At 40.5% G+C, this 21,305-nt stretch overlaps 1 protein-coding gene across 3 annotated transcripts; it reads left to right on the forward strand.

Moving 5' to 3' along the window:
• The first annotated feature begins 1,089 nt into the window (after positions 1-1,089).
• TSNAX (translin associated factor X) lies at positions 1,090-20,998 on the forward strand. 3 transcript variants are annotated; one of them, XM_088666435.1, is made up of 6 exons: positions 1,090-1,304; positions 3,968-4,075; positions 4,643-4,757; positions 6,556-6,686; positions 15,596-15,720; positions 18,771-20,998. In XM_088666435.1, exons 2-6 carry the CDS (start codon positions 4,057-4,059, stop codon positions 19,146-19,148), a joined length of 768 nt encoding a protein of 255 aa, XP_088522561.1. In that variant the 5' UTR covers positions 1,090-1,304; positions 3,968-4,056; the 3' UTR covers positions 19,149-20,998. The 3 variants fall into 3 exon arrangements, with proteins under 3 accessions (XP_088522561.1, XP_034964342.1, XP_088522560.1); XM_035108451.3 differs by having other exon boundaries at positions 1,289-1,485; XM_088666434.1 differs by having other exon boundaries at positions 1,289-1,485; positions 3,974-4,075.
• The last annotated feature ends 307 nt before the right edge of the window (positions 20,999-21,305 follow it).

A 21,305-nucleotide genomic window follows, 5' to 3' on the forward strand; every position in this document is an offset into this window, starting at 1 on the left:
CCTGCTGCTGCCAGCGGTGGCCCCCTCGCCCAGCAGCCATCGCGCTCTGGCTCTTCCCCTGCCCTGCCGTGCGCACTTCCTCCCTTCCCTCCCGTGCCTTGGCTCCGCCACTTGCCCCCCCCCCAATTTTGATCCTGGGTATGCCCCTGGCCTGAAGTCTGGCAGCAATGCTAGGTGAAACATACCGTAGGCTAGAGTTATTCAGGTATTTTCTTAGGCAGCATGTCATAAAAGTCATAGACCCATAGAGTTGGAAGCAACTTCAGGGGTCATCTAATCCAACACAGAAATCCTTCCCACAGTCATCCCTGGGCGAGCTTGAGCCACCAACCTTCTGGTTAACAACCAGACACACTTTAAAAAATTGCTGGCTAATTGTCAACTATTGCAACCTAATTCAACATATGTTTTCTCTGAAGTAAGTGTGCCTATGACTTTTTACAGCCGTTATGATTAGAACATTTACCAACTTTAATAACATAGGAATTAAATAAAAAATTGCTCGACTTGAGCATGCCGTCAGTCAGTTCTCCCTCAGTAATGATGCAGCAGCAGGCACTAGTCAACTACCTCTTCTGCCTCCCCCAAACGCCCACAAGGGTATCTGTGATGCTTTGGTGTGGGTGAGCCCTGTGATAGCTTGTATGGGATTCTAAGCAGCAGTGTCTAGGATGCAATGCGTTGGTGTAACTGCATTTTCAGTTGTTCCTTCAGACTTCAAGGAACGCTTCCTGTGCTGATTTGATGCGGAATTCCTGCACATCCCGGGACATTCTAAGATGCAAATGATGTTTTCGTGGGGTATTGCTTGGCCTCGTTTGGCGGAGCTATATAAAGCGGGATTCGCTCCTTTTCATCTGATGTCGTAATCATGAAACCAAAGATTTGTTGGTCTTCAAGGTAGCCACAAGCCTCTCTAGTTTTTATGAAGAGAGGCTAGAGGAACTCCTGCTTCCCGCCTTAAAAGTTTTCTTACCTGTATGGCTCAGAGGGGCCCCTTCGCCACCTTTATCACGAAGACTACATTCCCCACAATGCCTTGCTCTGCCAGAGGGCTTAAAGCGGCTGCAGAGCGCGCGGGATGTGGCTCCGCAACGAATGCCTGCTTCGGAAAGTCTTTTCTCTTACCCGGAAAAATACTTAAAGATGTGGCGGCGTCTAGGCCGGCTCCCACCCTCTGGTCTGAGGCGGTGAGAGACGATGTCGAAGACGTGGCGAGCTCGGCGCTCCATGAAATTAAACTCTGCTGTCAGGAATTCGAGAAAGACGCCGAAAGAAGAAGGGGGGAGAGGAAGAGGAGGGCGGTGAGAAGAGAGCGGGAAGGTCTTGGCAACTGAGGAAACGGAGCGGCGGCCGAGCGACCCGCCCTCAAGTGGGAGCTGCGGCGTCCGTTGCGGTTGCTGCGCGTGGCGCCCTCAGAGTTCGAAAGGGGCGGAGCGGAGGCCATTCGGGGCGCGAGCGCGGGCGACATGAGCGCCAGAGAAGGTGCCGGCAGCGGCGGGCTGAGGGGGAAATAGGGACGGGCCTCCCTCGTCGAGAGAGGCGGGGAGGCTCAGGCGGCCCTCGACCCGCGCCTGCCCCGCTCCCCAGTCAGCTTATTTTGACCTTGCGCTCCCGTTTTCCTTATTCCTCTTCCCTTCGCCCATTTAGCCCCCAAATGCCATTTCATTATTCCATTCTTATCCTGCCTTTCCCCCGAGGAGCTCGGCTGCGAGGCGGTGGCTGGACCAGGGTTGCCTGGCGCCCCTTGAGCTTTATGGCCGAGTGGGGGCTTGGAGCGCCCGCGGCCCCAAGTAACAGGCCGACGCTCTTAACCGCTTGTGGAGGCAGGATCTTGTTGTGTTCGGAGTCAGTCTCCCTCTCTCTTCCTCTCACCCCTCCGTCTTCCAGCATCGCCCCTTTTGGAAAGGCTCTTGCACCTGTGACAGCTGGTTGAACGGCAGAAATGCAAGACTTAGCGCAGAAAAGGTGGTGAGGAGAGAGAAGCAAAAGACCAAGTAACGAGTAGCTGTTACAAGTATGGGCTAAGAATCCTGCAAGAAAAGGTGGCCACGTCAGTGCGTCCACAAGCAGCATAGTTACTCCTTCCTGTGCCCCTGCTGTTTTGCGACAGTACAAGTTCACACTTGAATGTCCTTTTGTGACCCTGTGCAACCCTCCAGGTTACTTGAGGTTCTGCCTACATTATCCTATGCTATGCTCGTTGGATGAGCATTACCCATTACCTTTGGAGTGCTTACTACTTTAGGAATGCGTATAAATATATATAGCACTTCTAAAAAGTGTGGACTTGCTAGTTGCTCATTCATTATATTTTGCAAAGCTAGTGGTAGACTACATGTCAAACTGGTGATGTGTTGAAAATGATAACAGCAGTGCAGCTGTTGCCAAAGCCAGGGTCCAGCTCTGTTTTTCTATAGGAAAAAGAAAGGAAATTGTGCTACAGGCACTGGCCTGGGACTTATGGAGGTATGGTAAAGGTAAAGGACCGCTGGATGGTTAAGTCCCGTCAAAGGCGACTATGGGGTTGTGGTGCTCATCTCGCTTCAGGCTGAGGGAGCCGGTGTTTGTCCACAGACAGCTTTCCGGGTCATGTGGCCAGCATGACTGAACCGCTTCTGGTACAACAGAACACTGTGACAGAAGCCAGAATGCACAGAAACACTGTTTACCTTCCCGCCACAGCAGTACCTATTTATCTACTTGCACTGCTGTGGTTTCGAACTGCTAGCTTTGCAGAAACTGGGACAGAGCAACAGGAGCTCACCCTATCGCGCAGATTCGAACCACTGACCTTCCAGTTAGCAAGCCCAAGAAGCTCTGGTTTAGACCACAGCGTCACCTGCTTCCTTGGGGACTTATGGAATATGGTGCTAAGCATAACTTTTAGTTGTTGTTGTTGTTGTTGTTGTTGTTCAATTGTGTAGCAACACCCTTGGGTTTCTTTTACATAATATAAGAAACACTTGCGGGACCAGGCCGCTGGCTCTTCTAGCTCAGTCTTCTGGTCTTACAGTGGTCAACCAGATACTTTTGGGAAGCTCACAAGCAGGGCCTGAATGCAAGTGTACTCTTCCCATTTGTGATTCCCTGCAACTGGCAGTACTCAGAGGCAGCATCATATGAAAGGACACAGTGCTTTACAGTACAGTGGTACCTCTAGTTACGGACTCGATCCGTTCTGGGGTGCCGTTCGCACCCCAAAAAGTCCGTAACTAGAGTGGCACTGTGCATGTGCGAAAGCGCAAAGCGCGCAGAATGCTTCTGTGCACGCACAGTGAAACCCGGAAGAAAACACTTCCGGGTTTGCCGCGTTCTTATCTTGAAAAGACGCAACCCGCAGCGGACGCAACGAGGTATGACTGACTGTACAAGGAAAACTGGCTGCAGTTCAGTCCTAGGCCCGATATTAGGAAATAAATCCCATTGAGTTTAGTGAGATTTAATCCCTAAGAGACATATATAGGATATATTATTTAAGTAAGAGATCAGAAAACCAATATTCCAGTATAAAGTACTAGGCACCTATTTGCTGCTATATTGATAAAACAACCTTGTATTGTTAAGAACCATTGCTTGTTTGAGGCACTCAGTAATTCTTGATTATTTTCACATCTAAAAAAATACCACGAGACCCATCTTTTTCAGGTCAGTAGCCTGAATTTAACATTGTATGCAAACTAATGAACCGAAGTACAAAGTTTAGTGTTGGCAGTACACATAACAGTTTTTTGTTTTTTTTAAGTACAAGAATGAGCTCTCAAACTGTCTACCTAGAGCTGGGAAGAAGGTTGCATCTAGAGTTCTATTAGGCTTTGACGTTACTCTGCCCCAGAAGCTAGCTCTTGTGCAGGGCAAGGTTGATGGCGAGCATAACTTTTGACAAGCCCAAATTTGTGAAACTTTGTTTCTTGAGATTACAATTTGATTATGTTTATCTCTCATTTCTTTTCTTTCATATTCCTAGGAACAGGTGAGTTCCGAAAAAGAAAGCATGACAATTTCCCTCATGGTCATCGGAGAGAAGAAAAAGACAGCATTAATCCTCCTTCAGCTATGACTATGTCCTTCAAAGGTAGGCAGTTGCTTAAAGGCCTGTGGGCTGGTTTGCACATGCAAACCAGCTGCCTTATTGCTTTTCCTCTTATGTACAGTATTGAGCTCGAAGGGCTCTAGTGGAAACAGTCTGAATATATTTTCACAGTTGGTAGCTGTAAAAATTGCTATTGTGATTGTAGATATGGCTTCAAACTCTTCCTGTGTATTGTCAGATTCATGCTGAACGCTCACTTCCACACATTTGAGAAACGGTACTGAAAAAAGAAGCAGCTTATTTGCATCCATAATTATTATTTTTATAAAAAAATGTGTGTCAGAATTGATATGAGTCCAATGAAATCAATATTGCTACTGTAAAATAGTTTGCTCTGTCAAAGACAAGAGTTAAGCTCTTCTTGGTTCCACAGAAGATTTCCAAGCTTAGTTTGAATATTAATGTGAATAATCTGTGTAAGTATCTCACTTCTAAATATTTACCTATTCGAAATGTTGCTAATTTTTCTGGCTTGCTGGTGGATGCTCCTTCGTGATATTTCCAACATAAGTTTGACTGATGTGCTTCTCTGCATTTTGTTCTCTTTAGCATTCCAGGTGGAACTTGATACAAAACATGATAAATATGAGAGGCTTGTAAAACTTAGTCGTGATATAACTATTGAAAGTAAAAGGGTCATATTCTTACTGCATAGGATTACCAGGTGAGTAATTAATGTAGCTTTTTAATGTTATTGATGCTTGCTCTGTAGGATAACTAGATACAACCGAGGAAAGGGTTCCTGTTTCTTTAACAGCTGTGTAAAAGTTGGAGTTGGGACACATGCGCCTTTTTGTCCAGGTGTGTGGAAAGTGGGACCCATTAAATTTGCCACTGTTAAAAATTCAGGAGTCCTATTTTCTATTGCCTACTGCCTTGCAGTGTTGAACATCTAATTTCATTGCTGTGTTTAAACATGCACTGTAACTTTCCATAAACTTAATTTATTTTGCTAGCTCACTGTAACAAAACCAAGTGGGAAACTAATTTGTACCACAAGTCCGGGGACAATCAAATCAAATGAAAAAGAGAGAGCCCAGGGCCTGCATTAGCCCGGTATATCTTTAAAGAAAAGCTAAAGGTAGATTCCCATTGTGCTGACTGTCAGTGCTGCAGAGGCATGTTTTATCTAGCTGCTTTTGTGCAACACTGTTTGGAATCCTTTTAAGGTCCCACCACAAAAGAGGTTTGGTTGTTGGGAGTTTGGAGTAGGGCCTTTTCTGTGGCAGTGCCCCAATTACAGAATTCCCTCCCTAAGGGGATTAGGCTGGTCCCATCCCTGAGGACATTCAGTGGGCTGCAAAATATTTTTCTTCTCTACTGTGCCTTCTTAGGGCCATTTGTGATCCTTCAAGTAAACATAGCAAAGCGTATGCATGGTAGAAAATGGTTTATGAGAATCTGTTACATAAAGGGGTTATCTGATTACATGTTACAGCAGGTTTTGCCTAGATCAGGAGTGAGAAGCCTCCAAGTTTCAGTTCCCAACAGTCCCACCAAGGGTAGCAAGTGATCAGGAATGGTGGAAGTTGTAGTCCAGCAACATCTGGAGGGCTTCAGGTTCTCCGCATCTGGCCTTGATAAAGCTTTTTATTTTTCTACCATCCTAGTCTATCTTGTGGTGGCAGTGCTTCTATGAATAACAGTAGTTGTTGACAGCTCTAACAGCACTGTCTGGTCTAGCTTAGCGTTGTTAGACAATGTGTTGATTATAGTGGAAGTGAGCATCAGTTATTTGGCCACATTGCTGTACTAGTAATCACAGCTGATGTAGCAGCATGGATGAAATGTTGAGAAGTCTAGATGAATAAGCACTTGTGTGAATATCTGATACTTCACCATATTGGTTCATGTTTCTCATTGAGTTGTAATAACAGATCTTCTATTCCTTTAAAAAAAAAAAAACTCCACTTCCGTCAGCTGAGTTTGTTGAAATGTCAGCTAGTTCCAGTCCACAAAAATTATGCTGTAATATACAAAGAATTAATATTTGTAATTTGCTACAATTATTTATGTTACAATTGAGAGCTAGGAAAAATGTACTTCTGTTTACTGCTGCAGCCAGCGAGCCATGCTGTCCTCCCCAGTAGTCTCCCCACCCTGTGTTTTGTGCCAGTTAGTCAGTCTTTGTGGCCACTGTGCATGAATAGTCTGCATTGGCTTATTCCCTCCCCTTTATGGTTTTTTCTTCCCCCCCCTTTCTTTTGTACTTCTGCAAACCTTGGGGTACCCCGAGGTTCCTTTCCTCTTGTTTCAGCTTCATAAGGGATCTCATCTGCTGCTGAACTTCAGGAATAGAAGGAATTTGGTAACATCTCGTTATTGTATTTCTGATACTGGATAGATTCAGTCTTTTCTGATGGCAGAGGATTAAGCTTAATTGAACACATTATACCCTTTGCCTCTTTGCTGCAGATACAGTATTACCACGTAATAATTCATTTTGTGTTTTGTGTTGACAGTGCTCCTAATGGGGAGGAAATATTAATGGAATCTGAGACCAAATTAGATCTCGTGAGACAGAAGATAAAACAAGTAGCGCAAGAATTGATGGGAGAAGATATGTATCAGTTTCACAGAGCCATCTCTCCAGGTATGTATAAGAAATAAGGCACTTGATTTAGTTGGGTCTGTTTTTATTTCATCACCTGACATGTGAACATCAGTCTGATTCTGTTCAGAATGGCTTATGTTAGAAGAGGAGTAGGAAACTTCAGGCGCAAGGATCAGATGTGGAACTTCAGGCCTCTATAACGGGCCTTCGGAAGTCTTTCTGGACCACACCCCTTCCTAGGCTATGCCCCTTCTCACCAGGCTGCCCCTCTCACTAGCCCTGCTTTGTGCCTGCCTCTAGTACTTTTGCTTGACTGGAATGTGATCTTGAACTATGATGATGCCTCTTGCTTGCTTGCCTGCATGGAGGGAGGAGTGTGTGCATGGAAACCTCTGACCTTTGGATGGTTGGAATGTAGCCTGCTGTATAAAGCTAAGATTCACATTTGTTGCTCTGGCCACTTTTGTCTCAGGCCATGCCCATCTCTGGCATGTGGCTCCTAGAAGGTTTTCCAGAGGGGCACACACACCACCCCTGAATTGGAATATTTGGATTTATAAGTTCATTGCGAGACTAAGAAAAGATATACAGAATTCAAGTGGAACTTTTTCTGTGTAATTTGTAAGTTCAATTGGATCAATAATGCTTTCTTTTTGTGGGTGGTTGCCAACATTGGCTGATTCAGAAGAGGAACTTGCATGTGTATAAGAGTTTTATGTGAATATGCTTGGGGGTTCTAGTGGGAGGGATGTCTGAAGTGCAAATGAATTTAAAAAACCCTTAACATACACACATCTTGTGTATTCAAGATTGGTTTTGTATTTTTATTTTTGTAGACTCTTTCGATTTATAGGTGTTCAACCAATACTAATCCAGTTGGTCATCCAAGCATCAGTAAAGTAACCAATATTGTTGTTGCTTGATTGGTGATTAAAGGTGTAGTTGGTTGCCATGGGTATATAGATGACACTTAACTGTAAACCTTCACACAATTTCTTCCACTGGCTTTAGGAAGATGTTAAATACTAGATATAAATAATGGAAATCTAAGGCATCCCTCAGGATCATCTTCAGTAGGAGAAGAGTAATTTCCCACTATTACTCTCTGTGAATGTTCAGATGAAGAAGATTATAACCATTGTAATACAATACCTGGAGTCTTTACAAGGATATTCAAATGATCCTATAGAAGTTGGTTATTTTTCTATGTTGGAACCTACTGAGAGGTCAAATAGAAAGCACTTCCTTATCAAGCTCCAGATGAAGATCATCCACCCCAGGAACCAGGAACATATGGAAGTTTGCATTGTACATAGAGTCCTAGAGTAGGAGAGCAACAACATGTTTAATTGCCTTCCTCAAGAAAGAGATGTTAGGGGACAAGAAAGTGTTAGTTATCAAAAAATCAGTGCTGAGGATTAGTTTTACCTTGCTGCTTCATATGCTTAGGGCAATCTTTCACTATTGATCCAACTGGTTTATTTTAATATTTAAGAAGATACTGAAAACCCATCTATTTATTCATGCTTCTCATTCATGGTCCCTCCTTAAGCGTTGGCATTTTTCTGTTCCCTTGGGAAGCTTCTGTAATACCCATCAATTGCTCTTCTTATCAGCCAGGATATGCAAAAATTAATAAATCATGATTATACACATATTTCAAAACAACATGTCACATCTAAGAAACTGAAAAAGTTAGCAAATGCGACAAGACCTCCATCTTGGACTCTGGCTTTCAAGTCAGTTTGAATATAACAACTTGGTCCAGGTGGGTAATGGGTAAATCTCAAAATAGCACCTGAAAATGTGGCTTAGCCTTAACATAATACTAGTATGTTAAGAGCAAAAAGAAAGAGGATGAAGCGATAGCAAGGACTAAGATCGTGAAGACATTTGATCATGAAGAAGTGAATGGCAGAAATTTATGCTTATTGCTTGGATGCCTAGCTGAGGAGAAATATTTTGCTGCTACTCTTATCAAAGTATAATGACCAAATAGGCTGCATTTACTTTCTGTATGCAACAGTTGTTTCCCTTTCTCACTCAAAGACTTGGAAATAAATCAAGGAAGGATCTGCCAGAGAACATTAAGAAGCTATTATAGATAAATAATGCCAATCTCATCCCAGGTTCTCATTCAGAGAAATTAATGATATCCTAAGGATTTATCTCTGCTTTGGAGATAAAATCAATGGCAGAGTTCTATCAATATTGTTATGTGAGATATAAATCAAATAAGACAATTACAGTATTGGAATGTAAGCATTCACTTTTCATAATATCAAAATGTTTTCTCTCGCATCATTTTAGTACTGTGTTCTATTCCTTACTCAGTTCAAAAATCCATATGTAGAAACATAAATTTGAATATATTGTCAAGCATGGCATTTGTTGTCGTTTAGTCGTTTCTGACTCTTCGTGATCCCATGGACCATAGCACGCCAGGCACTCCTGTCTTCCACTGCCTCCCACAGTTTGGTCAAACTCATGTTCGTAGCTGTAAAAAAGACACCGAATATTTATATCTGAAAAAACCAGTCTGTACAATTAACATTTGACTTCCTACAAATGTTGTCCAGCCTACAAGCAGACATGAAATATCCTATTCTTTTTCTTCCCTTATACATCTCTTTAAAAAGTTCAAGGGGACCCAATCAGCCTTCCTGTGTAAAATGTTTAATTTATTTTTTATTTTATAGAGTTACAGTAGCGGCTCCATTTAAACAAACAAACCTGCTGGGGGATGTGCATGTATTTGGTGTAATAATTGTAAATCTATAAATAGACATATGATCCTTGGGAGTATTGTTTGCCATTTGTAGTTATGAAATGCTTTTTTTGGGGTTACTCCAAGCCGTTGTTCTTTTGACTTAAAGATAAAACAATTCTGGCAGAGCACTAAAAGAAGTTTTCTGCTTTCCCTCATTAAGAATAGTGCTAATGGCACGCAGAGCATTTCCCCAAAGGATACTTGTATGAGCTCAAACGCTGAGTGTAGTACTAATAATTGAACAATAACAAAAAAGGATGCCTGTTTTCTACACGTTTCTTAACAGTACAGATTGTCCCAAGGGATGACTATACAAGCAAACAGAGAGATACTGAAATAACTAGTTTAAAACAACAACAACAGAGAGCTACTCTCATGCATATTGTTAGGAATAGTGTTCTTTTGTGATAACATTTGAAGTCAAAGCACTTGTACTATAGAATCCCTGTCTCCTAGTTTATAGCATATTCGAAACATCCCTTTTTGACAGTATGAATAATATGTATTGAAGAAGTTTTAGGAAAGCAGAAGATTAATGCTGGCTTCCAGGAGTAAAATAGCAATAAATGCCTTCCTGTGACTTCTGGGCCTCTTTTTTAAAAATATGTTTTTCATTTTGGGGTGTGGTGAATTTTGTGTTTATGTTAATGATTTACATTTTTATTCATTTCTATAGCTTTTACTTATTTATTGTAAGACACGCAGATAGCTTTGTTTCGGGATGACGTACAAAGAAAAATAAATACATTAAATTCAATGTCCTGATTCTGCATTCAAACTAGTTCTGTTGTAACCAAAACTTAATGTATGATAAGCTGCACAGTGGAATAAATAATGCATGAAAAGACTCATGGCTATGACTAGGGCTATGTTAATAACTGTGAAATGGTTGGTGAGCAAAGACGAGACTCATCCATTGTAGGTATGGGAAGCAGAGGGGTTTCAGATTTATCAGAAGAGCAGAAAGAGCGGTTTTCTTCCACATCCTAGCACTGAGCTAGGAGGACAAGAAGCTCCTTTCTAGAAGGAAGGGGCGCTCCTTCCTGTTTCTTGAGTGTTATAGGAGAAGAGAGCTTTGCAAGGTAAGTTTAGGGCAAGAGGACTTTTGGAGAGTTGCCAGGCCACTTGAAACAAACTCATGAGTTTGCCACCCTAGTTCTAAAACAGGGGTCCCCAAACTTACCTGGCTTTGGGCCGGATGCCCGCCACGCTGATTGCGTGGTGGGCCGGAGGGTGGGGGAGCGCACGGCCATGCACAAACGCTATTTCTGGCACACTCCCGACCTGGAAAGCGCCGGAAATAGCTTGTGCGCATGTGCAGAAGCCTCCTCCGACCTGGAAGTACACCGGAAATGACGCTTGTGCATGCGAACAAGCTATTTCTGTCGCTTTTCTGGGTAGGAAGTCGGCAGCCGCGCCGGTAAGAGCAGGTGGCGGCAGCGGGCGTCCCTGGGGGCTGCATAAAAGAGTCTCGGGGGCCGTAGTCTGGGGACCCCTGTTCTAAAAGAACATGGGGGAAAGGGGATGCCAACAGGTATGAGTAAGAGAAGGCAAAACTAGGAGAGAGAATATATGAGAGCTGCAGAAGTGAGGTAGACAGAAGCTCCACATATGTTTGAAATAATCAGGCAAATATTTATTTGTTTCCTAGACTTCAAATTTATACTGATTTCTAGGAGCTATAGCATGGAGTGGGCAACCTGCAGTCCTAGGACCATGTTTGACCTGCAGCCTGTTTTCAAAAGCCCTCTGCAAGTAATCAGCTTAGATCTCTACCTATCTCCTAGCAGCCTGCTTTTTTGGTTGGGGAGGAAATGTGAGAAAGAGGGTGGTGAGTGATAGAGAGATAAATAAATTGACACCCACCCACCCTGACAGATTTCTGAGGGAATGTGGTCCTCAACAGAAAAAAATATTGCCCCTGCTGTAAAGTAACTAGAACAAAAACAAGGCTGTATATTGTATGCAGGTTTTCATAGCAGCATGCATACAGTGCAGCAGTAACCCAGAAATAACTAGTAATGTAATAAGTGATACAATGTAAATTGCAACAGGCTCACTGGGAAATAAAAGATCTTAAATTCATGAAGAGGGAGAATTCATTGAAAAGGTCCATTGGATTGCTGTGTAAAATTAAGACAGCTGAATAACAAAGTAACAGGATGTAGCTTAAAATTTAAATAAGTTCTTCTTGCTGTTTTTGACAACAGAGATAAGATTCCAAATGTGGAAATGCAGTTTCCTGATTGGACTACTGAAGAAACTAATGTCATCATTATTAAGGACTTCTACACAGATTACTTAAAAGTAATTTTCCCCCTGCATCAATTAGCTTTGTTCTGGGATAGTTGTGCATTTTCCCTTGTTATGTTACAGTTGGGCTATCTTGGTAGATTCCAATTTGCTTTTCTCAAATTATTTGGGGTTTTGGCTATTCTGACATCATTGCTTTTAAAGTACTAAATAATCTTTTAATGGAATGCCATCAGATCTTCATTTTCCTTGGGTCAAGTAGTGAGATAATGAGCAAGCTAGTACCGGTATACATGCAAGCATCTCTATAATAAATTAAACATACTTTTGCAATTCAGTTGAGACTTATGCTGTTCAGGAGCATGATCTATCCAATGTCTTTTTTGCACTGGATTTATAGCAGCTGTGATATTTGAAACATAAAGCATTATTTTAAAGGAGCACTTAATATAACTAAAATTAATAATCTGTATATCCACCTATCTTTAAAGCACTATTGTATCCTTATTCTGGGACTTGTTTGTAGGACTCTTAGGGCCTCCTTTTTGGCATATATTTCTGCTAATGTTCTTGCCACCCTGTGAAGGTCCTAGATAAGTTAGCAGAGTCATGTGATATATACTGGGTTTCCTATACTTCCTGTTCCAACTATTTCATTGTTTGGGGAAGGGCCATAGTTCAGTAGTAGATCATTTGCTTTCCATGCAGAAGGTCCCAGTTTCATTTCGCAGCATCTCTAGGTAGGGCTGGGGAAAACCCCTTGTCTAAAACCCTGGAGGGTTGCTGAAAATCATTGTAAACATATTGAGCTAAATAGACTATTGGTCTGACTAGCATAAGGCAGCTTCCTCTGTTGCAGTGTTCTTCCCAAAATGTACAGGTTTAATTTGTCTATTTTCAATCATATGTGAATGCTGTATTTCATTATTGAGAAAACTGAATGCAGATTAATTTTGGAGGGAAGTCTTTGAAAAAATACACTGTCCTAATCAAGAAAATGGAGAATATAAAATCCAGAAGACCTGGCTTCTGCATCTAAATACTTGAATAACATTAAATTACAGGAACATACTTTTAATTAAGACAAGTAATTAAAAACCTTCATATGAAGTTCAGCAGCAAATTATGCTGCAAAATAGAAATAGGTATTATTTTTTCATTGACTGTTCTCAAGAACTATCTCACCCAGCTTCTTGTGTGGATGTCTCAGTGCAATGGATTGATTAATAAATAGCCTCCCTGTTCTTATTTATATTGTTTTTCTTGAAAGTTGTACTGTTGTCGCCGCTGTTTGCTCCTTGTCATCTTTATCATGGATAAGCTGTTGGAAGCATTAAGAACACTGCACTTTTGTAATATGTATATAGAGTAGAATTTTAAAAGCTTTTTGAGAGAACAGACGAGAGGCGCAGAAGACTATAGGAGTACCATCTACTTGAACCGGTGACCAGATGGATCTTGAAAGTTCTCACTTTTGAGACAGAATGTCAACATTTCTTTACTATTCTTTTAGTCTGTTTTAATATCTGAGGAAGTGCTGGCAGATGCAATCATGGATTTTTAATTGGCCTTCCCAGTGTTCACTCAGGGAAAACAAACTACACAAAGGCAGCCTTATAAACTATTCTCTTACTGGCAGCATGATCCTTAAGTAATCCTTTTCTTGGAAACGACCCAAAACTGAGAGCAGGAGGAGGAAGGTATTGTTGGATGGAATAGTGAAATGGGATGGATTTTTTTTCACCGTTGGGATTATTTGCTGAAAGTAGCGGATGTCCTTCCATTAAGTTACAATATAATATATTTAAACATCCTTTTACCTGCTTATTAAAAACACCTTATGTCAAGGTCTTAGGTCATTCCAAATGTCATTTTCAAGCTGCTTTTTGTGGAGGACTTCTAAAAGGCACGTATTTCATGTCTAGTTTATGTGATTATAATGAGGAAAACATAGTTCAGTAGTCATTAGTGTAAGTCTAGAACAGCTGTTAATTACTATCCTGACTTTATTTTGAAGAACTTAATGAAGATACCGTATTTTCCTGTGTATAACACGCCCCCCGTGTATAAGACGACTCCTATTTTTGGGGACTCCAAATTAAGAAAATGGGGGGAGATGGCCCAGAGTTGTTCAGCTTTTTTTTGGGGGGGGGATTGCCCATAGTTGTTCCCAGGACCTGGTAAGTAAGGAAAACCTGTTGGGTGCATGGGTAGGAAAAAAATAAGTAAATGGACAGCGGCCACCAGTGGGTTTCCCTGGTTCTCCATTTATTTATTTTGCCCACAGCTGCATAAGGTTGCAGTCATGTATGTAAAGTGAGTGTAAGTTGTGGTCCCACTACTGAAAAATGGTCAAGACGAAACCTGTTTTGATAATACTATAAAAAGTGAGTACTTTAGCTCAACTATATACAGCTCCTGAGCCACAGTCAAACTGCCTTTTTGGTTTAACTAGAGCTTGTAAGAAAAGAGGGTGGCAACTTTGACAATAGTAAAGAGGTGCTGAGTGAAGAAGGGAGAGGGCAATGAGAATTAAGCAATCTGCAACTGAGTGACGTATAGGGACACTGGGAGTTTGCAAGTGACAGGATCATCTTTCAGATGCCTTGCCCCAAAATGTAGCTATTTCCAAGGCATTGTTTTGAGGAGAAATTCACTGATGAGGTTTATTGCTAGTAGCTGCCCAGTATTTATTGCCCTCAGTTATTCATATAATCCTGAACTTGAGGTTGTTTCTTCTCTGTCCTGTTCTAAGTAAAACAGTATGTTAAGTCCAAAAGGGATGAAGGCATTTCAAAAGATTTACCACAGCCTGTTTTTCAGTCATCTCCACTATTAAATGCCATGGTGATGCATTTTCCAAACCTACTGTACCAGTATATAAAGAGTATGTGTATTCCTCTACTTTCATGAAGCATAGAGTTTTCATTGTGTGCTAGGCACACACCTGGCTAGTCATGGAATTCATGTCATTAACTGAGAATAAAGTTTTAAAATGATCTACATTTTGCCTTGTGAGTAGAAAGCAACAAATTTTCTTTGAGTCTTCAAGAATTTGAAGAAAAACCATGCCACAGTTACAAAGGACAGAAAATGTCATTAAAATGGCAAAGAAGCCTGCAGTAGAAGAGGTTTATAGCAGCTTTCAGAAGGAAACAGTCTGGTGGGGGTTCAGTCTGAGAACATGAAATAATCAAATTGATTAACTAGTGGAAGAAACACTAAAACATTATACAATATTTTATACATTTATCATAGTCAAAGTGTGCCAAGCAGTTGTAACAAAAACATGAATCCCACAGTTATAAGCTGCACAATTATTTATAGACAAATACAGTCGTATCTTGGTTCTCAAACGCCTTGGTGCTTGTACATTTTGGCTTCTGAATGCCGCAAACTTGGAAGTGAGTGTTCCAGTTTGTGAACATTTTTTGGAACCCAAATGTCCGATGCAGCTTCCGCAGCTTCTGACTGAGTGCAGGAAGCTCTGGCAGCCAATTGGAAGCCACACCTTGGTTTTCGAAAGTCAAACGGACTTCCGGAACGGGTTATGTTTGAGAACCAAGGTATGTCTGTACTACAATCCAGCACACAGTTAAACACATCATAGTAATTTTAAGGCCTGATCCCACCCATTTAAACCTGGCACAAGTGAGATGAATATTCCCCACTGCAATTTGTAAATTGCAGATAGGAGTTGCAGCATGCATGGTGCTATGATGAATCTTCCATTTGCTGTACAGGGACAATAATATTTCAGTGTACTGTAATATTATTTATGAAATGTTCATCCATATTTCTGTTCTTGGCTGCATAATTGACACTCTCTTTGTAGGAACCCTTAGGATATTACTGAAATAATTTTCATAATAATTATGGATGACGGTGAAATGTCATTTGTTTTATTTTTTCCCACTTCAACCAGGTCTTCAGGAATATGTGGAAGCTGTCTCATTCCAGTATTTTATCAAAACTCGGTCATTAGTTAGTATAGAGGAGATCAATAGGCAACTGGTATTTTCAGAAGAAGATAAAGAGGAAGAAGCAAAGGTAGTAAAATACTTGTTGGCTTTCTAATGAGCTAAAACCCATTGTGTTTAACAGCAACTGTCCATTACTTGGCACTTCTATCTTATTTAGTGTATTTTAATATGTAATCTTGGAATTTTTGTCTCTCTCCCCACCCCCACCCCGCCAGCCAATGAAATTATTGGTAAATTACTGATGAACAATTCAGTCCCTACAATCCTACAACAAGGATGTTGGCCTAGGTGGCTGTTAGGCCTTCAGATTATTGCAACTTTCATCTTTAAAAATAGCAATTTGGTATCCCAGAGCAGTTGGCAGCTGCAGGGAAGCAGGATGGTGAACTAGAAGGCCCATTGGTCTGCTCTAGCAAGGCTGTTCTTAAGGGAAGGTATCTTAATGTTTTCCAGTGCTTTCACTTATTATCATCTTTTGGAAATGTCATGAAATAGTCTTTTAAGTTACACATTTTCAAAGCAAATTCCAGTAAATTTTGCAGGTTCCCCCATATATTTTACCTACATTTAAGATACCTGAATTAGAACTGATTTTGATTCATGAGGACTTGCATTAAAAAATACAGCTTTACAGCCTGAGCAATTAACTGCATAATGTCTTGCTTGTTTGCAGCAAGTAGCTGTATGTCTTTGAAAAGCTGGAACTGAGTCATAGGTGAAAGATAAGCATGCCGAGTCATCTCAGACCCTGATGTTTTAACATCTTGGTTATGCTTAACTCTAACCATACATCATAATGTTTGTACAGTTTGAGCTGTTGACATGGGAAATTACATGACTCCTACAAGAACAAGTGGTGTACCCAGTTTTGCTATTACAGATGACTCATGGAGAGTATTTAGACAGAAGTCAAAATTTTACTTTTTGTAGGTCCAGGTGTCTTCAGAAAAATAAGACTCCAGATACTTGTAGCTCAGTATAGTGACGTACAAAAGTTGATACTTTATTATTTTAGAACCACAAAAATAGCAGGAAAAACCCAATTATTTTCATATATTTTACCCATCCTTCCAAATAAAATATAGTAGGGAGTATTCATAAATTAGAACACTATGATTAGAACATTATGATTAGTAGAAATGAAGCATTGGCTATTTATAGTAAACACATAGGGCTGTTTCCATAATTTACTGTACAGTGCAGTGAGCCTTTGTCCACCGTATCCTGCCTACTACAACCCCCTGAAAAGCCCTTTTCTGGCAGCCAGTGACCTTCAATTAAGACCTAGGTTGCAGGATCAAGGAATTAGAGATAGTTGGGCAGAAACAGCTTGTAGAGTAGGATCTCTACTCATGTAAACTGCCTCCCCCAATTTTCAGCAATTGCCACAACTCACAACATTTTTGAGGCCCTCAGTCCCCCTAGAAAGAAGCTTTTCTAGGGTTACATATAACCAGGCACCCCAAAACTCAGCCCTCCAAATGTTTTGGGTCTGCAACTCCCATCATCCCCAGCTAACAGGACCAGTGGTCAGGGATGATGAGAATTGTAGTCCCAAAACATCTGGAGGGCCGAGTTTGGGGGTGCCTGCATATAACTCTTGGATACAATCCCTCACTCACATATTAGGAAATTCCTATTATTTTTGTCTGAAACACCACGGCTTTAGCTTCATGGAATTTGTTTTTCCCTTGTAAACTTCCTAGATGTTTCAGGGCCTTCCTCTTTCCCTTTTACCCCTATGACAAACAGAAACAGAATGAATTATGCAAAACAAATAAATGCAGGTATGGTATTTTCTGGGCTGAGCAAACAAAGCAAAGCAGGCTCAGGTACTCATTCCGTCATTTCTGTTGGTGTTACAATGTTACTCACCCCAATTTATGAGCCTTGAAATAAGCTTCAGTAAATTGTTGCTACTGGAAACCCTCAATGCACTGTTTCCTGGTGTGTGAAGTTGCACCATCATTTCTTTCCTTAAACCAAGTATTATCACGCTTTCTTTTTGCACTTCTTCACATCTACCTCTGGGGTTTAATGCCACACTAAATGTTCATGGTGTTGTTTGTGAAGGCCCATCTACATTTGGCAGTTAAGTCTGTGTGCTGTAGAATTTGTGACTAGAAGGGGCATATATCTATCCCATGTGTCAAGGCTGGAGACTGTTGGTTCTATTAAATATCTTTTTTCAGATATTCCTTTGAATTGCCAGGATTCCTGGAACCTGAATGGGTTTGTGGTTGTTGGGGTTTTTTTTGCTTGAAACTGACCAAGTGTGGTATTCAACAAAGTTTCACTCAGATTAGTCCCACTGAAATTAATGAACACTGTTAAGTTAGCCTGTTAATTTTAATTGTCTACTCTGAGTAAACTTTGCTGGGTACCACCCAAGGCATTTGCATTGCACCTGCCTAAGTAACATTGACCATTCTCTTTAATCAGCAAGTTGATCCTCTTGGACCATTTATGCCTCGGTTTTTGCCATGGTAGTGAGTGGGAATCTGTAAAATATGTTTTTGTTGATTAGAGGAATTGTAAACCTTAAAGCATACATTTGAGTGCATACTCAGTAGATGTGCATGCACTGCAAATGAAGACATTGTTGTCCACAAACAAAAAATAAAAGAGTGGATTATCTAATTTGGATGGGAAACTACTGAGAGCTCCATGCCAGTGAATGATACAAGTCTCATTTAAGAAGAACTCAAACAACCCAAGTATCTGAATGTAGCTAGGTAGAGTTTCCAGCTGTTGAGTGGAGGCTCTTCTGTAACTTAAATGCTGCACGACAGGCAAAAATTTAGTAGGTGATGCTTTTCCTGGCCTGAAGATGAAGCCATGTTATTATTGAAGACACAGGACACCTGCTGGGAAAAATAGTAGAGAACCACATTATGGTTAAGCTGTTATAAGTTGCGCACAACATAGGGATTAATACCTGCAAATAAATAACGGGAGACATACATTAACCATATCCATGTGTTGACTGGTTCAAAAGAAAGACCATGTTCTTTCCAGAATTATTTTTATATAACTAGTTGTTTCTCTGAATTATCTTTAACAAGTTGCAATTTCACTGGTTTCTAAGTTATCCATTGTATTCTGCTTTGTTGCTAGCCATCTTCTGATTGTCACAACAAGCAACATAACACTTCAAGCCTGAAGGTGACTCCTGTAGATTACCTCCTGGGAGTGGCTGATCTGACTGGAGAGCTGATGCGGATGTGCATTAACAGTGTTGGCAATGGGGACATAGATACCCCATTTGAGCTGAGCCAGTTCCTGCGCCAGATCTATGATGGCTTTTCCTATATTGGCAACACTGGACCATATGAAGTTTCTAAAAAACTCTATACGTTGAAACAGAGTTTGGCCAAAGTGGAAAATGCCTGCTACACATTAAAAGTCAGGGGGTCTGAGATTCCAAAGCATATGTTAGCTGATGTGTTCTCCAGCAAAACTGAAATAATTGACCAAGAAGATGGGCTTTCCTAAACTACTTAAAACCTTCATGGCAAAAAAATAAAATAAAATGAGAGGGGCACTGTAGAATTGTAAGAAAGCATTTCATTACTTTGGATTTGTTTATTAGAAGTATCTTTTTCTTTTTAATTTTTTATGTTTTGGGTCAGAAGAAGAACCAGAATAATTTGTATATATATATAAAAGTTCTTAGATAGTAACTTTACAAGCCCACTAGTCTCATTGGTCAGTGCGAAATCTACTTTGTAATGCTATTTATTCTCACAAATGTCACTGTTTATAGTCTAAATTTTATTGTTATGGACCAGGCCCTCCAGATGTTTTGGCCTACAACTCCCATGATCCCTGGCTAACAGGACGAGTGGTTGGGGAAGATGGGAATTGTAGTCCAAAACATCTGGAGGGCTGAAGTTTGGGGATGCCTGTTATTGACCCACTTCAATCTCCATTTGTAATTGAGAGGTATTGGGGAAGGGTCATTGTGCTTACACTCAATGTTGTAACATTTTTTTCTTATTTCTGTTTCGAGTTTCACTTCCTGATTAGTGACAGCTGAGAGAGAGAAAAGGTATTATAATCAACATGTCAAATTCCAAGGGACTTAAAAGAAATAGAAAACGTTTGAATGAGAACTGTACCTTGGAGAAACTAATTAACTAAGGTTATACAATGTTTTTGGGTCCTTACTCACCTCTTTAAACATCCTGCCTTAATGCTAGCTTTCTGTTGCTGAAACTGATGCCAAGCAAAACAAGCCTTGAAAAGCTGTAATAATTTATCATGCTTGTTTGTAACAGAAGCAAGTTCTGACAGTTCTTAGTAATATTAATACATACACACTGTTAATGTAAACTTCCAATTTCAATACCTTCTGTTCAGTTGTCAATGCCATGTTTTTAAAAATGAAGTTTTCACTAGGCTAATACTTTGCAAATTACTACTTACGGTATCTTTGCTAACTGTATTGCTGAACAATGATACAATGATGCTTATTGACAGTTTGTCATCTAACATGCGTTGGTGCTTATGACCAGCTAATGATTTTTATTACTGGTACTGCTTCACATATTACCAAATTACCAGGATCATATATGTGCAGGAAATAGAGCAATTTCCATATATAGGTTGTAATGCTTGTTCATATGTGAGGAAATGGCTGTTGGCAGCAGCTTGTCAGTGTATCTATGCACAACAATTTACACATACATTCCTCATCCCATTATTATCTATATAGAATAATAAAGACAAAATGAAACTGATATACTACCAGTATGTGTATGACATGTACCCAGGTCTGTGTGTCATTTATGCTCTTCATCAGAAGCGTTTGACACCAATGGTAGGTGAGATCCACAACTGTCTTGTTCCAAGTTCAGATGTTCTTGATCTCTCTCCTTGATTATGTACTTTGACTTGAATCCTCACTTCCTCTCTTTGAATAGAACAGTTGCATTAATGGAACAGGGCTTCCCTGCTCCCCAGTTCCCACTATAGCGTCCCACATTCCTTGGAAATCCATTCCTGTGGAACCTTTGGAAATGGTGTGTGATATGCTGTTTGGAACTACACGTGGAAGGGAAATCCAGTAGAAATCACCACCCCTTGTGCAAATGGAAAAGCAACTTAGAATCCAAGCCATTGTGTTGGGGGAAGAGAATGGGGAATAAAATTTATATATAAAAAAATACTTTAAAGTAGTAGAAGAACCAGGTCCATTAATGACACAAATCCCTGCCCTTACTTCTGTATGGCAAATGGTCTGTTGGCATGGCATTGTTTCAGAAGTATAAAATAAGAGCAAATATTTGTCATTGGTAATCATCACAGGTTTCTCCAGTCTGTAATAAAAGTTTAAAATGTAACGTGCCCCCCATTATTGAATGTTATGAGTGCTGGTGTTTCTACATTTCCCCACACAATCTATATAAATAAAAATGTAAATGTTCGTTTGTTCAAAATCTTAAATTTCCGAAAGTTCTTCACTGATTGCTTTGAAATTTTGACACAACGTTGCATTTGAATACACACGTGTTTTTATATACCTATATTATATAAATGTCACACCTGTGACAGGTAAACACATGCTTTATTTGAAAAACAGCGCCATCTGTTGGACATCAAAGCAACACATGCTATACTAAATATTTCACTCCCAGGATGCCTTGGGAC

The sequence above is a fragment of the Zootoca vivipara genome, chromosome 3 (assembly GCF_965207765.1).
Source record: "Zootoca vivipara chromosome 3, rZooViv2.hap1.1, whole genome shotgun sequence".
Classification (NCBI taxonomy): domain Eukaryota; kingdom Metazoa; phylum Chordata; class Lepidosauria; order Squamata; family Lacertidae; genus Zootoca; species Zootoca vivipara.

Coding starts and splice junctions, on each gene's coding strand:
- TSNAX (XM_035108451.3), top strand. Junction 4,076..4,642: donor TATGACTATGTCCTTCAAAG/GTAGGCAGTTGC, acceptor TGTTCTCTTTAG/CATTCCAGGTGGAACTTGAT. Junction 6,687..15,595: donor TCACAGAGCCATCTCTCCAG/GTATGTATAAGA, acceptor CACTTCAACCAG/GTCTTCAGGAATATGTGGAA.